This window comes from Cryptomeria japonica, chromosome 8 (genome assembly GCF_030272615.1).
Source record: "Cryptomeria japonica chromosome 8, Sugi_1.0, whole genome shotgun sequence".
Taxonomy (NCBI): Eukaryota; Viridiplantae; Streptophyta; class Pinopsida; order Cupressales; family Cupressaceae; genus Cryptomeria; species Cryptomeria japonica.
In genome coordinates this window covers 674,857,507-674,873,422 of record NC_081412.1, presented here as the reverse complement: position 1 = coordinate 674,873,422, position 15,916 = coordinate 674,857,507, and the positions used below count along the sequence as shown (strand labels likewise).

Below are 15,916 nucleotides of genomic sequence, written 5' to 3'. Positions count from 1 at the left end.
TGCATTATTTAATTATTTTTGATTTATCTCCTTTAATTAAATAATTTTAATTAATTAATTAAATGTTCATTTCTCATAACCTATAGTTGAATAATTTATTCAAATTATTCAATCATCTAATTATGTCATTGAAATTGAATAAATATCTTTATTTATTTATTTTTCCTAATTATCTTCTCATATGAGGAAAATATTTTCTTTTTCAAAATTTTAATTGAAAATATCCTCCTAGTTTTCGAAAATGGCAATTTTATCTTGGGATTTATCTTTGATTTTTTGAAAGTCTTGATTTTTGGAAATATCTCTTTATATTTCAATTTTAAATTCGAAAATGACGTATGCATCCTCAGAAAATATGCTTTTTGCTTTTTCTCTGACTTTTCCCTCGTCTCCTTCATCCTTCCTTGAATGGTAGCTCTACCGTATGTTCAATCTAGTCCGTCCACCCAATTGAAAATCTTTCCAATCTCGTCTGTCCATCGAGACTCTGATCCTCTATAAATTGAGGCCTCTCCTTCAATCAATTCATCTAACTTTCATGCATTTTTTTTTTCTGTTGGTTTGTCTAAATAGCAATTTCATTTTCGAGTAATCATCTAGCTTAGATAATGTTATTCTGCCGAATCAATCATTAGCACTTGGCAATTAAGCATCATTTTAATCACACATTCCTAATAAACAAAAGCCTATCTCTATCCAGGAGTATGTCCTCCATTTTGAGTTTCCTCAACTCAAAATTGCTGCCATTAAATTTATCCATCTCTATTCAGCTGGATGTGCTTGCCATATCAAAGTTGCAACAAAGTTATGAAATCTTCCTCTGCAAAACTCCCATTGAAACTAGATCAACACAAAAAATCTGTCAACCCAACAACAATAACAAAATTGGTTAGGCTTTGATACCAATTGAAAGGAAGCCAAAGTGCGAAATAAGGCTTCCAAATGCTAAATCTAATAGGAGAGTTGATACAATTTTTTTTACAAACTATTAAATAATGCAGATTAGATAAACACATAAAATCAACTTTAAACAAATAAAACCACAACACCAGATGTACATGGGAAAACCCTTTCAGGTAAAACCCACACTCCAAAAGCCAGACTGAATTGTATTATCAACAACATCAACAGTTACAATACAATGCCTAGAGCCAACACTCTTACAAAATATATACAATAGTAGAGAATTCTAGAGAATATTTGACACATAAAAGCTTCTTAGAAGATATCCAACCTATCATACAAAATACACTAAGAAGCCATATATTTATAGAGATCAACACAAACGGAAAGCGCCCATGGTTTTCAAAACCAACTCTAATGCAAAAGAGGTATGAGGTGTCATAAACAACAACTTGATAAACTCATGACATGTTACCCATAGCAACTTCCAATGCAACAACACATAACTCATCCATAACGTCCACCTTGCTATATGCAACACCTACCTCACACCACTTGTCAAAAGTGAACTCCACCATAAATATCCAATGCAACAACCTATGACACTAGTTCCCTAATTTTAGAACTTCCAAAGTGGGTGCAATAAAATAAATAAAATAAACATGTTTGGACTCTAAGGTTGAGACACTTTAATCCCAACATGCAATGCTTAGCAAAAGGGGGCCCAAAACGGGTAGCAGACGCAAGGTGAGAGGAGCACAAACGACCCCAAAACGACACTCCACAACCCAACAATCTATTTCAGCACACAACCAAACACACTAACCCCACCTCGTCACACTCCATAGAAACAAACCCCACACATGAACCCTAAACATAGCATCAGAAGCACAAAAATCGCGACAAGGATTTCCTATAGCCCGTATCATGATTTCTAAATTCACATTAGACATTATTCTAAAAATTAGAAACTTCAATTTTTAAAAGTATTTTAAATCAATTTATATTTTATAATAAATATTATGAAATGATATAAATAAATATTATAAATTTTAATATTATATTATATTTACTTATAATTGAAAAGGTTATAAGTATGATTTTAATCTATACGGTCTAATAAGTTGTGAGGTTGTAAAATACGGTCTAAAATTGAAACGGCCATTTAGACGATCAAATTCCAGGCGTGATCGCGGGTGTGTCTGGAGGCGTCGCAAGAATGCAAAAGTTGTTGGTTCCTGCCGGGTCATTCCTTTGATTCTTCTGTGAACAGTTTTGCTGACTCCATTCCACATCGCAGTCCACCCTTCTTTGTTGCGGCTCAGAATACAAGGCATAGACTCTTATTGAAGGTGCGAAGTTTCCTGTCCGGGTGTGGTTATATTTGCCGAGCGTGGGAATAATATATTGAGGCCAGTCTATATCGTTGTTGTGTGCTAGTCATTGGACCTGATATATTATTATCGAAGTGGATTGCCAAATGTAGAGACAAGTTTGCGCCTTCAAACGCAAACCTTTTCTATTCAATATTGGATCAAACTGTTCTGTAAGATCCGCACTCTCCATTTTCAGTACACTGCATATTTGGCATTGCTGGGTTATGTTGCTTTGTGTCAAACTGTTGAAGGCCATTTGACACCCGATTTTTTTTATGGCTAAATTCCTGTTCATTTTAATACATTGAATGCCGTTGTGATATCCATTGTTGAATGTATCAAACAATAGATTCTACATCTGAAACTAATATAGTAGCAGATTTAATTCGTTGCATAAGAGAACTGTATGTAGTCAGGAATGAAATTGCAGAAAGATATTGTTATTCTCTATTATCCTTACTCGAGGATATTTCATTTGGGATCCAAATAGGTTCCATGTAAATTGAAGAACTTAGTCGAGAAGGAATAAGGACTGCCAATTCTTTTTTTAATTGGGCTCTTGAGAGGAAGATAGGTGGTAATAATTATTAGAAAAATAATGGTGAATTCGGCAACTTAAGAAATGTATGCTACACAAATTGGTGTGATTCAGGTGCAAAAATGTCTAGCAAACATGGTATACCCATATATATTTTTTATAATCAAATTGTGGCAGGGTGAATGAAGGTAATAAATGGCAAGAGGTTGAAAATTTTGGGAAAATGGGCTGACAGCCACTCTGTATTTGATCAATTTCAAGAGGAAGAATCTAGAAGTTTGGCCACTAAAAAATTCCTCAAAGTCCATCAAGAATTGAGAAAAAATCAAAGTTATGTATTATGCCAAAGTACAATGATAAGGTATGATTCTGTTTCAATGAAAATGGTTTGAAAAATATTAGGAAGAACATTGATGAATTTAGGAAAACCTACGTGCTTTTGACCAGTTTAAAAAATAAAACTGCATATATCACATGCTTTTTTCTGAAAGGAGAAGACATAATATGCAATTTATTATAGTGTTAAAAATTTGATATTTTCTACTTACATGACTGACAAAAAATGTATTTCTTGAAAATTTTAGAACCAAATTTGTAATTAAATATGTCTTATATTTATTTTTAAATGTTATAATCCTATCTTTAATATTTTCCTTTGTATAGTGCATATAATTTTTTGTATCATTATCAACAACTAATTGGGACTCATAAGGATCTAAAATGTGCAAAGTATAATATTTATGTATATCGTTTTGGAATTTGGAATGATTGTTAATATCTTAAGTGGGTTTGACCATGTTGTAAACTGATGTTTATGATTGCTCATTTGATTTAGAATCTGAGTTACTTTCTATCCTTTGCTCATTGCAGGGAACGCTTCTAGTTGATTAGAAATGTTCATAAATATGTAAGCCAAGTCAAATATAATTTGTGTAAGTTTTCAAAATGTTGGAAGATTGGGCTTCTTTGCATTCTTCTTCAGAAAGTGGATCTCATACCATCAATGAGTATGCGGAGGTACCCTTTTTGCCCAATTTCACATAAGAGATTGCAATGTTAATAGATTATACTTACTTTTGGACCGTCTATTAATAATTTTTGCATTGAGTGTATTATTTAATCATGTGTTTTTCATTACATATTTTGAAATTTTATCAGGGACACTCATTTAGTTGCTTGTGAAGTTTCTCATTTCTCCTAATCTTCGTGATAAATATTATTTTTATGTACTTTGAATTGTGTTAGATAATGTGATGCTATATGGTGGCCTTTTATACCATAAAATCCAAATATCAGTCCACATTTTTTTAGCTATTAAAGCTAATTTTAATTTTTAATTGTCCTTGTTTTCCTTGGTTTGTGTTTTTGATATCTTGAGCTACTTGAACAAGGGATTTCTTTGTCCATACTAACAACATTTTGACAACTCCCCGTCTCCTAGGCTTGAGGATGACTGCCTCCTTTGCATTGAGAAATTCATTTGCGTTGGAAGGACTTGACATCCAGTCATCTTTACAAAAGTTTACTTGTTTGGTTGTGGATCTAGAGTGTTAGGAGCTGAGTTTCAACATCAATGATTGGAGCCTTTGGAACTGATTACGTAAAAGACACTATTATGGCAAACCAGCATTAATTTAGTCGCAAGAGGCAAGGATTGCCCAAACTGAAAAAGCCCAAAAGCTCTTAACGGATGGTTGTCGTCTTCTCCATGGCATATTTGTAATTGCCTCCTATTGAAAGTTTCACTTTTAACTTTTGATGATCATTATAGATACATGTTGATTTGGGTTAGAGGGGACCATCTTCTCTGCTAGATATCATCATTGTAACTTTCTACTCATCTCCAACTTCATAGCTGTATATTGTGTACACTGATTGCGATCAATACCATGACCTTGATTTGGAGATCTCTCATTATATATCGTTGTGTGATACCTTTCTTCTGGAAAATTTTAATGCTCACATGAAGACCTTCAAGATGCTTCTACATGATCATATAGACAACGAGTTTGGTCTAAATGGGTTATTCCGATGATTTTTGGTTGTAAAGAATCTTAGCTGATGGGAGTAATTTTGTTATAGCTTGGTAGAGGTATCTTGCCTAGTTGGGTGAGTCCCATGGTCTTCTATCATTTATGGGATACCATTTTTCTCTGATTTCAATAACTTGCTTCCCTCAGGTGAATCCCATCGTCTTCTATTATTTATGGGATACCATTTTTCTGTGATTTCAATAACTTGCTTCCCTCATAGCAGGAGAGTGATTGTGGCGGATTATATTATTGCCAACACACCATTTATCTCCCATAATTGATATTTCCATAACTCCTATCATCTCCCACTGGCTTATCACGTTTTCTTTTTATTCTTTGAACTACCTCTCTATTCTTGACCCTCCCTCCCTTTCTGGTTCTCCAATATTCACCACACTACAGTCCGTTTTGATGCTTGGCATGCCAATGATTATGCCACCAATCTCTCCCAGCTTATGTCAGGCTACTATTCTTATTGTCACAACCAAGTAAAGAACCAAATATCCAATAATAGTAATATGATAGGAATACAACATAAATGCTCAAAACAAGACATGCATGTTCGGCACCAACATACGCTGATATTCAGTATTTCCCAAAGTAATCTCTTGAGTTGGGTATTTCTGTACAATGATCCTAATAAAAGGATCATGACATTTGACCAATTGTTTGCATTGCATCTTGATGTAGTGCTATAAATTAGTCGTAATCTACAATAGAAAAACTGAGAAGTATTTTTTTTTCCATGTTATTACTTCTTTGTTGTATTTTCTTTTTCCCTTTTTTTTCATTTTGTAAAAAAAGAATTTGTATTGCAGGCTTATGGTATTTCTGGAGGACAGAAGAATATGGAGAGCCATATTTTCTCAGTAGACACACTTGAACGACATGCATCCAAGAGTCATGGAGTTATAACATGCATGTCAGCAGGAAATAATGCCATACTTGTTGGAACTAATAAGGGATGGCTGGTTCGATATGATTTTGGAGGTGGAGACAATTATGGTATGTGCTATTTTCTTAATATATACTATATGGCTTTGGAAAAGTAATTGCGTTCACCTTTGAAAACCATAAAATTTTCAAAATTTTGCCAAATGTGCTTAATTTAAAGCTGTACAAGAATACATTAACTTAGGCCACACAGAGTTTTCCTTAGGAAAAACAGATAATTGTAACTAGCTCACTGCTTTGGTTATCTTCTTGAGAAAATGTTACACGAGGCATATGTACTTCAAAGGAATTAGTGGCAACAGCAATGGTAGTCCTCACACATCAAGCTGAGCTTGACTTTGCTGGTGTGGTAATGTTTTCAAACTAGTACTTGACTTTGAGCAGCCATCTGCATTTTTCTCTTTGATGCTATTTTTTATGACTGATTTTTTGAATAATGACCCTTTTTGTTCTCAAGCCTTAACATTCCTGTTCACAACACAATCATGACCGAGAGCATGACTTTCAAATAGAATTCAGTGACTCATCTCCTTCTGGGTTTGAAGAATATCCTCTAGTCTATTTTTTTTCATAGGTTTTATTACCCTGTAACTATAATTACAAACCACATCTTGGGAAGCATCATGCAAAGAGCATGTTCACATTTCAGTCCATTAGATTTTGCTGCCAACAATTTTCCCAAATGTATCAATGACAATCCTCTTAAAATGAAAAAACAGAAGTGCGATTAAAATTTGAGGTAGATGCACCTTTTGTTTCAGGTTGATTGCAAAATTACAAATAAATAAATGTCTTGTAGGGGGCTTATTCCAAAGGAAATTCATCTAAAGAAATTCTTTTCTGGATCAATAAGAAATCATATTTGGCACCAGTTTTAGATCAATAGATTTAATCTTGTTCTTCTTTCGGCCTTTTTAAAGATACCAAGATTTGCAGCAAGGAGATAAAAGCTTGCACACATTCTTAATAGAGATATGAAACTGTCTTTCTATTTAGTTGTCTACAATTTTACATCTTCAGTCATTATATATGGGTATAGGCCATGCCCAGTGTTAAAAAAATAAGGATGACATTTTTTTAACATATTTTATCACAAGAGATACTCTCTTTTTCGTTTGAGAAAGGGCAAATCTGGAGCTTTGTTTATTCTTAGGTTGCTCTATCATTATCTTGATAGAATGTTAAACGACAAACTACAAAGTTAAATAATTCTAATTTTTTTAGTTTTACCATGTCAAGAGAGAACTACTATCTGTCAATCAATTACTTGAATTGAGTGAGCAAATGTAAGCAGAGAAGTTACCTTTCAGAGCAAGTTTTCCAGAGAATATAATTGATAATTACTGCTAACATACTCTATGTCTATGTACATGATTACTCTATGATTTTATTTTGCACTTTTTTGGCCACCCAGGGACAAGAAACTATTGGGCATCCCTAGGACGGTTGAGGGACGCCCTTGTGTCTCTATTGTCCCTGACATCCCGGTAGTGGTGGCAGTTTAGCAGGGATGTACACCTTCATCCCATGTCCTAGAAACGTCCTTGTCCCATAAACAACAAGAATTGGGGGGGACGCGTCCTCGTGGTTCACAGATATATACGTATTTGTATACAAAGATAATTCATATTTCAATGTCAAATATCAAATCAATACAAATTTACAACCAATAATCTTCATCTTGCTCTCCATGGAGAGCATCAATGTCATCACTTGGTTTGTTTAAACCATAGTTATGAGACTCGGACTTAGGACTCAGCGAAGACTTGGCAAACTAAAAAACCCATGAAATTTGTAGATTTTAAAGATTTTAAAACTTGTGTCATGCACCCTTTATTAATTAAACCTCAAAGACACAATAACAACATCGCATAGAAGCTGATTTGATCACATACACAGGTACACATCGATCACATAAGTATAAATGCAAATTGTAGCTCAAGGAAATAACGTAAAATGTATACAAAACTCATGGAATATGAAATCCATAACATCAAATGTTCCAAACAATTATCAAAACAATAACTAGAAGTCTATGGCTTAAAGGAGCCTACATCCTTCCTATGAAGCCGTTTAAGGTAGGTCTTGGATAATGCAATAGCCATAATCTTTGCTTGTGACTCTGTGCCACCCACACCAACATCAACTGTGCTTGTGTCTATTTTTGCTCTATCCTTCTCCTCTACCATGGCAATAGACTAAAGATAGGATCCTGTTGTGACCATTTCACACATCGCCCCATCGCAAATGGGGACCCCCTCTTTTTGCTTGTTTTTTTCGCTTGTTTTCGCTTTTGTTTTTAGGGTTTTGTTAGTTAGTTAGTAGTCTGGATTTAGGGCCAAGCCTTAGGGTTTTAAATTTTGCCTTTTTAAGCCAAAATCCAGTTGTTTTTTGAGAGCTTTTGAGCTTCTTTTCTAGAATGCAAATTTTGAATGCAATGATTTCGCCAAAATGGTCTAATTTTCAATTGGAATGTTCATGCAGAGCTTAAATTTGTCTAAGTGTTGAAGATGAAATGTGAATTTTTGTCTGATTGAATATTTTGACCAAATTTTGACTTTTTTGAATTTTGATCCTGGGCATTGGAATTGATTTGTTTTCGCCTCGTGAAGTGTTAAAATGTGAAAAATCTTGTTATTTTGGCCTGTAGGAGCAAAATCGCTCCTGTCCCTCAGTGAAGGACGGGAGCTCATTTTCAAATATCTCATTGTCCTTGCAGAGTCCAGACAAATTTTACGTTTGAAGTGATGGAGAACGACGAGATCTTTCCATTGAATATAAATTGAAGATTTTTATGAGCACAGAAATGCCTCCAGGAGGAAAATCGCTCCTGTCCCTCAGTGAAGGACCGGAGCTACAATTCAAATTTCGCCTTGTCCGTGCAAGATTTCGAAAACTTAATGATTTGAGGACGTCCAAAGGAAGATGCTTTGCCAAATGAATATAATTTGAGATGCAAAAACGAAGGAGAATGACCTATATTGACTAAATCGCTCCTGTCCCTCTCCAAGGGACCAGGGCGAAGTACCTTGTAGCTCTCGTCCCTCTCCCAGGGACCAGAGCGATTTCCTTCATTTTGCAAAATCCAGACAACGGTCAAGGCAAGTTTACGTTCAAAAACAAAGGAGAACATGAGATAAATGCGTTGAATATAAATTGAAGATTTTTGGGACGTCCATACCAGTGTTAAATGCCTAGTTCGCTCCTGTCCCTCAGGAAGGGACCAGAGCGATTTTTGATATAATTGCCTTTTTTGCAAAATTACAAACAATGTCAAGGCATGGGCGAATAGAGTGAAGAAGGACGAGTCCGTTGAATATAAATTTGGAAGGTGACAAAGTGAAAGGAAGGCCACAAGAGCAAGTTCGCTCCTGTCCCTCTTCAAGGGACCAGGGCGATACAATGATTATTTTGCTCCTCACTCAAGTTAAAACCGATCTAAGTCAAGACAAAGGGTGGCAAGGACATTTCAAGACATCTTCATTGAGCACAAGCACTTAAAGGTCATCACAATGAAGAGATTTACACTCTAAGACCCAGATCGCTCCTGTCCCTTGGGAAGGGACCAGAGCGATATCTACATAATGGCGTAGATTTCAAAAGGCAAACAAGTTTCGAGCAACCAAGAAGGTCGAAAGGACATCATTTCACGTAATGAAGATGATTGCAAGTTGGTACAAACAAGAACAAGCACATAATGATGAACTTCGCTCCTGTCCCTCAGGAAGGGACCAGAGCGATGTTAGATGTATTGATCATTTTGAGCAAGATTTACGTAAGGACAAGATTTCGCAAGGTCTTAGTGGGTCCACGGAAAGGTAGAAGGGTGATGCATGAAGATTTCAAACGTTAAATAATCACCAAAATTGACTTAGGGACCATATCGCTCCTGTCCCTCTCCAAGGGACCAGGGCGATTTGCTTTGGATCCTTCGTTTTGCTTCAAGTACGTGCAAAGTCAAGACTCCATAAGGATAAACAGGGTTCGAGCCATCATTTGATGATAACATGCAAGAGTTTTAAACGTCCAAACATTGCTAATCAAGGTAAAAGCTCATATCGCTCCTGTCCTTTGGACAAGGACCAAGGCGATACTATCAAAACACTCACGTTCCTTCGAAGATCAAGGCGAAGCGAGGTTAGGAAGTGCGAAGGACAACGTTTGAAGGACATTGCAAAGGAGATCGAAGTTTAAAAGTCGCCAAGATCAAGGAGAAATTATGGATCGCTCCTGTCCCTCTCCAAGGGACAAGGGCGATGGTCCCTTTGATGCGTCCAAACACATAATGAAGACTAATAGAATAAGCGCAAAAGACACGAGCATAGGTGTTATTTGCCTTACAATGATATTTCGAAGGTCAAAGATACAAGATGAACATGAAGACATGGGGATCGCTCCTGTCCCTCTCCAAGGGACCAGGGCGATAATGGTCATAAGATGCACTTGCTCGCACAAGAAAGAAATTCAAGTTCGAAGGACCACCAGATGATCGATTTGGGACGTGGAAATGAAGGAGTTGAACGTTGAAAACGCAAGAATCATGCCAAAAATCATGGATCGCTCCTGTCCCTCTCCAAGGGACCAGAGCGATGAGGTACGTCCCTTTATTTTCATATTTTTGGCGCCAAATTAAATAATTCAAATTTCCTTAAGTGCTAAATCGATTTAAAAATTGAAAATCCTATTTAAATTGGCATTTAATATGGCGTTATCTCTTATTAATTATTTTTTGCCTTTATTTAAAATCGAAATTTGCAAATTAAAAAACGCAAGGCATTAATAATTAATTATTTAATTAATAAAAAATCGATTTGAGCGCTCATTTAAGGAGGTCGGCCTTGTTATGTCATTGCAAATCATTTAAAAATCGTTTGAAATTGTTATATTTTATCAAGTCGGCCTAAGGGATAAATCGATTGCAAGCGCTATATAAGGGGGGGTGGAATTATCATTTTCTACATCATTATTTTACCTTCCTTCATGCGAATTGAGAAGAGGCGAATATAGTGCGAGTTTCATTCATCCAAGGGTGGCGCGTAGGCAATCAAAAAAGAGGTGCGAGTTTCATTCATCCAAAGGTGGCGTAAGCAATCAAAAGGTGGTGCGAATTGCGTTGAAGACCAAAGGTGGTGCGAACTTGAGGATACATTGAGGCGAATTTGCTAAGGACTTGGAGATTTGTTTATGCGAACTTGAAGATCCATTTGAGACCACGTCCAAGGCGATAATTGAAGATCACATTCTATCCAGAGATGGTGAAGTCAATTTTGAGGAGATCATATTGAAGATTACTTTATACCTCAATTTTGCCTAGGCAAATTTTGTTTTTGCATTCTAGAGTTAGCTCTCTATCGAGGTATGGCGATTTAATTGTTATTGCTTTATTCATTCATCGTCATATTTCAAATTTTGAAATTTTGAATTTTAAATCTCTTAGCTCATTCGTTGTATTTTAGGAAATGATAACTCTAGAGACTTATCATTAGGCGAGAAGAGATCCCTCCTTGTGCATGAGTAAAGGTCTCTAGCTTGTGGACTATCTATCTGGTATCTCTAGGTGACATTCACTCTATCACTAAGTAGAGTCCATTTAGAACCTTCTCATCTGCCTTGAAATCAAGGTGGTATTGGAATGGTGGATTATGGAAATAAGTGACTGAATGGAGGGGCCTACGAAGTTGGAAGTGCCATCTCCTATCAATGATCTCCCAAATGGGATGATACTTACAATCAACTCGCTCATAGACAGATCTAATGGCCTTCTTGGCCATATCCATGCCTCATATATGTAGCCCATTGTGGGCTTGTCCCCATCAAAAACTCGTAGGAGAACTACCAAGGGTTCAGTGAACTGTAATTGTTGTGAAACATTAACTTAATATAAGTGAGTGCGAACGAAAATAAGCAAATAAAAGAAAAATATGAATAAAAATTAAAAGATTACGTAGAATTAAATTTTACCTTCACAATCTCTACAGCAGGTACTCAAAAGCCTGGCTCATAAAAAATGTAATTTGCCACATCAATCCTTATAGTGATCATAGCATAGGATGAGGAAGTTCACTCCTCACCAACAAACATACACCTCAAAGCTGCCTTTGACCGAATCAAGGATTGTAATGTGACGAAATTAGTAGCAAATTTAGTTATGCCGGGATGAGCCAACTCCTTTTGCCTCGTGTATTGCCTCATCAGGATAAGGACCCATGTGATTGTATACAAATTTTCAAATATTTTTGGCCGAAGCCACACATGTTCTGATCCGTGGAAGCTTGCCAAGATCCTCCAATATGAGGTCAAGGCAATGGGCAGCACATGGAGTCTAAGGTAATGTTGGGTGCCTCTCTATCAATAGTCTACCCACAACAACATAATTTTCTGCATTATCCGTTATCACTTGCACCACATTGTCCTCTCCCACCTCAGCTAGGACTTCCTCTAAAGCCTCACAAAGGTATGTGGCATTTTTTGCATGTCCTGAAGCATTAATTGATTTGATGGAATGCTTCAGGACATGGTGTCACCTGAAAAAGAAACAAAATCAATGATTCAATAAAGCATAAATTAAAAATATTAATAACTCAATCAATGCATTGAGGGAAGTACAATCTCCTAAGGAACAAACAAGAAAATTGAGCAGTCCAATCATTGGTCATGATGGTGCAACCCTTCTTCCTCCATATCAAGTGCTGTTCCTCTATTGTGGCTTTTACATCAGCCACCTTTTGGGTCAAGGTTGGGCCCATTTAATCATCTTCACCAAGGGCTTTGAACCCCAACCTACAAATAGTTATGGCATCAACCATATTTTGCCAAAAAGGAGACCTAATGCGTGTCACAAATAATCTAAATAAGTATTGTAAAATGAAGAGGTTAAGGGGCTAGGGGCCTAGCTCGATTGGTGAGAGCTTCCTGTGGTAAAGCATGGGGTCCAGTCTCCTCCCAACCAGCATGGTACCAGAGGATGTGTTGTGCCAGCGTCACTGGCTGCGTTAAAAAGTTTACTAGGAGCACTGCAATTTATAGGGGGTGCTATTTCCAATTCCTGCAGTCTAGAAAAAATGGAGAGTTTAATTTTAAATTTGAATTCGACGTACATCTAAATATAAAAATTCATGAGACAAAAGTATCAAGCTATAAATTTTGAACAATCAAACAAAAAAGAATTGCCTGTTTGCATGTAATGGAATGGTGCAATAGTATTAAAAGTTTCCAATTGCACGTCTAGCTACATCATGAGTGTCATTGTTTCAACCCATGCTCTCAAGTGACGGTTGGGAACTAGGAGTAGTTTGTGGCAAGAAAAATGAATCCATCCTAGATTTACGAATTCTAGGACCACTCCCACTACCTCTACTACTGATACTAGCACTAGCACTAGGATGAAATGAAGACACAAAAGAAGCCTCTACAATACCACCAATGCATGTCATCTCCTCCCTTTTCCTCTTTTTCATTTCTTTTTGTATCTCAAATGTTTCTAATTGCACTTGCACCTCACAAACAAACTTAGGAGTTGCCTTTCGGCATCCCACAACATCATGGGCGGTTATGTGTGCAGGATGTTATTTCAATCTATTAATGCCTCCATGATAATTTTTTCTGCAATATGAACATTTCATCTCTCCTTTTTTTGCCCAGGAAACATTTCAGCATGTTTCCAAGCTGGGTCCTTTCTAATTGGGTTCTAGACATTGTGAAACAAGTGATTTGAAAAGCTCAAGGCCGCTGCAATAAGACAAATACAAAAAAATGAACATTTGTGAATTGTCATCTATAATTATTAAACTAATACAAAAAAAATGTAGGGTTTGTTAAAAAAAAAATGTAGGGCTTGTTCAAAAAATAAATCAAACAAATCTAGGTTCTGTGATCTAGTAAAATAAAATAGAAAAAAGAATTGAAATGTATAAAAAAAAATGCAATTTTTGGTTAAAAAACACAAAAACACCAAAAAAAATCAAGCTCACCTCTTAATCAAACTTAAAATTGAATGAAAACTCCCTGTACTTGTTGGTAGACAACTCTTGATGCACCAAACGTAAGTATGAAGCTGCCCAAATGCAATTCAAGGATGGATTTTTGCTCTACTTCCTTGCTGGTTGCCCTGCAATGCACTCTAACTTTTTCTCATGGCTCTCTTTTCTCCTTCTATTTTGCCAGCAAAATGAAATGACAATGTTTTTAGGGTAAAACTTTAATTTTATGTTTTTTTTGAGTTTTTACTTGTATGACATCGGCGAAGTCAAAGTGTCGGGACTAGCCTAGACTTGGCGAGTCTCACCCAGACTTGATTGAGTCCAAGTTTGAGTCCATGGGGTTCGCTAGGCTTGATTCAACTCGTGACTTGCCAAGTTCGTGCGAGTCTCATTTCTCTGGTTTGAACAAGCAGCTGTAGCACCATTCCCACTAGCTGCATCACTTGTAGGAGCCTCTTGCATCAGAGTTGACATACTTAGGAGTGACATTCCAATTTGTCATTAGCCCTTTCGTGTACTCAATTTGCTTATGTTAGGAGGTGCAGTTGGACTGCATATAGACTAACTTCTCTGATTTTTTTGCAGCTAACTAGTTGTGTTTAACTGAGTGGATTACAGGGTGTGCACTCCTACTTTGCTTAACTAAAGAAGAACACACCACTTGTTGAGATTGGTGACAAAATCGATACAACATTGGAATTATAAAATTAAATTAATATATAGTTGCAATGAAAAGTAGGAGAGTATTTTTTAATTAAGATTGCATTCTTGTGATAGAATTTTGATTGTAATTGGCTGTAGGTAGATGATTCCTTGGCCATGGAAATGCGACTATGTCTAAGTGTAATGTCCCCATTTTGCGAGCATCAGAGTTTGTAAGAATTAGCCTATCATTTGACCCTCGTAGGCTAATAATTATTGATAGAGGGCCTCGTGTGGCAGTTACTTGGTGATTAGAGACATTACTCTTTAGCTGGATTCAGGTTTTGGCCTTTGCACAGGTTTTTTGACTCAGATTGGCACACTTACTATTTATAGTAAGTTACTATTTTGGGAGAGTCAGGGTTCCTATTAATAGAAAGACACCTGAGCAGAGCTTATTGGCAGTGTCGACCTTGATTGGGCCTTTGCAGCTATTTCTAGACTCAGTTCCACATACTTACTATTTATAGTAAGTCACTATTCAGGGTTTCTATTTTTAGATAGGCATCCAATCACATGGAGAACAGGGAGAGTCGACTCCTGGCTCAGACGGCTTAGCAATCAAACAAGTACATCAAAAGATATTAAAGTTTAAGTGACTTAAGTGATTTATTTAATATTTTAATATTATTATAAAGTTCTAAAGTAACATTATAATAATAAAGTCACTTTAATATAATAAAGTGCGTTAAGTGAATAATTTAATGTGGAAATAAATCTTTTATCCCACATTGGCCAGGAAGGTGTTTGAGCTCTCTTAAGGAAAGAATAAAAGGAAAGGCAAGAGTTCATTCTCGGCATCCAGTTGATGAATAGTATTTTGATTGATTTTTATTGTGGAGCCTAGGGCTTTCGCAATTTTCTTCTTTGATCATAGGAAACGAAAACTTCCTATTGATAGCAATTTTGAAGGTGTGAAATAACATCTGAATTATTGCAGTTGTGGGAAAGAATATTTCAGTTCTTTCATTTGTGCAAATTGGTGAAGTTTTCTACAAGGGTTTGAAGTTTATTGTTGAAGAACATTTATAGTTGGTTGTGAATCATCCTTCTTTGGCACATGGAGTTATATCATTCTTGTTGGGAGAGATTATCAACAAATTATTCAAGGTTTTAAGAGCAGATTGCAAGTTTGTTCTTGCTGCTACAGTGCGCATGAACAGTGCGCGTGAACAGTGCGCATGAACAGTGCGCGTGAATAGTGCCGCGCTACAGTACTCGTGAATAGTGAGACGCTACAGTGATACGTGAATAGTAAAATCGCTACAGTATATTGCATCTTAGTTGAGTCTACTCAAGGGTTCTTCAAGGGTTTTAATTGCTGCTCATTTCCAGATTAGTTGCTGCTGTCATGACATTGAAATTGGGGCAGAATTTATAATTGTTGGAGGCCGTATAGCAGCAGCAGCCACACATGTTGCTTCACAATTT

At 36.3% G+C, this 15,916-nt stretch overlaps 1 protein-coding gene across 2 annotated transcripts in view; it reads left to right on the top strand.

Moving 5' to 3' along the window:
• Nucleotides 1-2,031: 2,031 nt before the first annotated feature.
• Nucleotides 2,032-15,916, top strand: part of LOC131032370 (vacuolar sorting protein 18) — a 251,231-nt gene continuing 237,346 nt past the window's right edge. The window contains exons 1-3 of one of the 2 annotated variants that reach the window (XM_057963319.2): nucleotides 2,032-2,449; nucleotides 3,688-3,834; nucleotides 5,669-5,855. In XM_057963319.2, the coding sequence (XP_057819302.1) occupies nucleotides 3,763-3,834; nucleotides 5,669-5,855 (259 nt within the window). In that variant the 5' untranslated portion in view covers nucleotides 2,032-2,449; nucleotides 3,688-3,762. The remainder of the gene's footprint in view (nucleotides 2,450-3,687; nucleotides 3,835-5,668; nucleotides 5,856-15,916) is intronic. The other variant, XM_057963318.2, reaches the window with a different exon arrangement.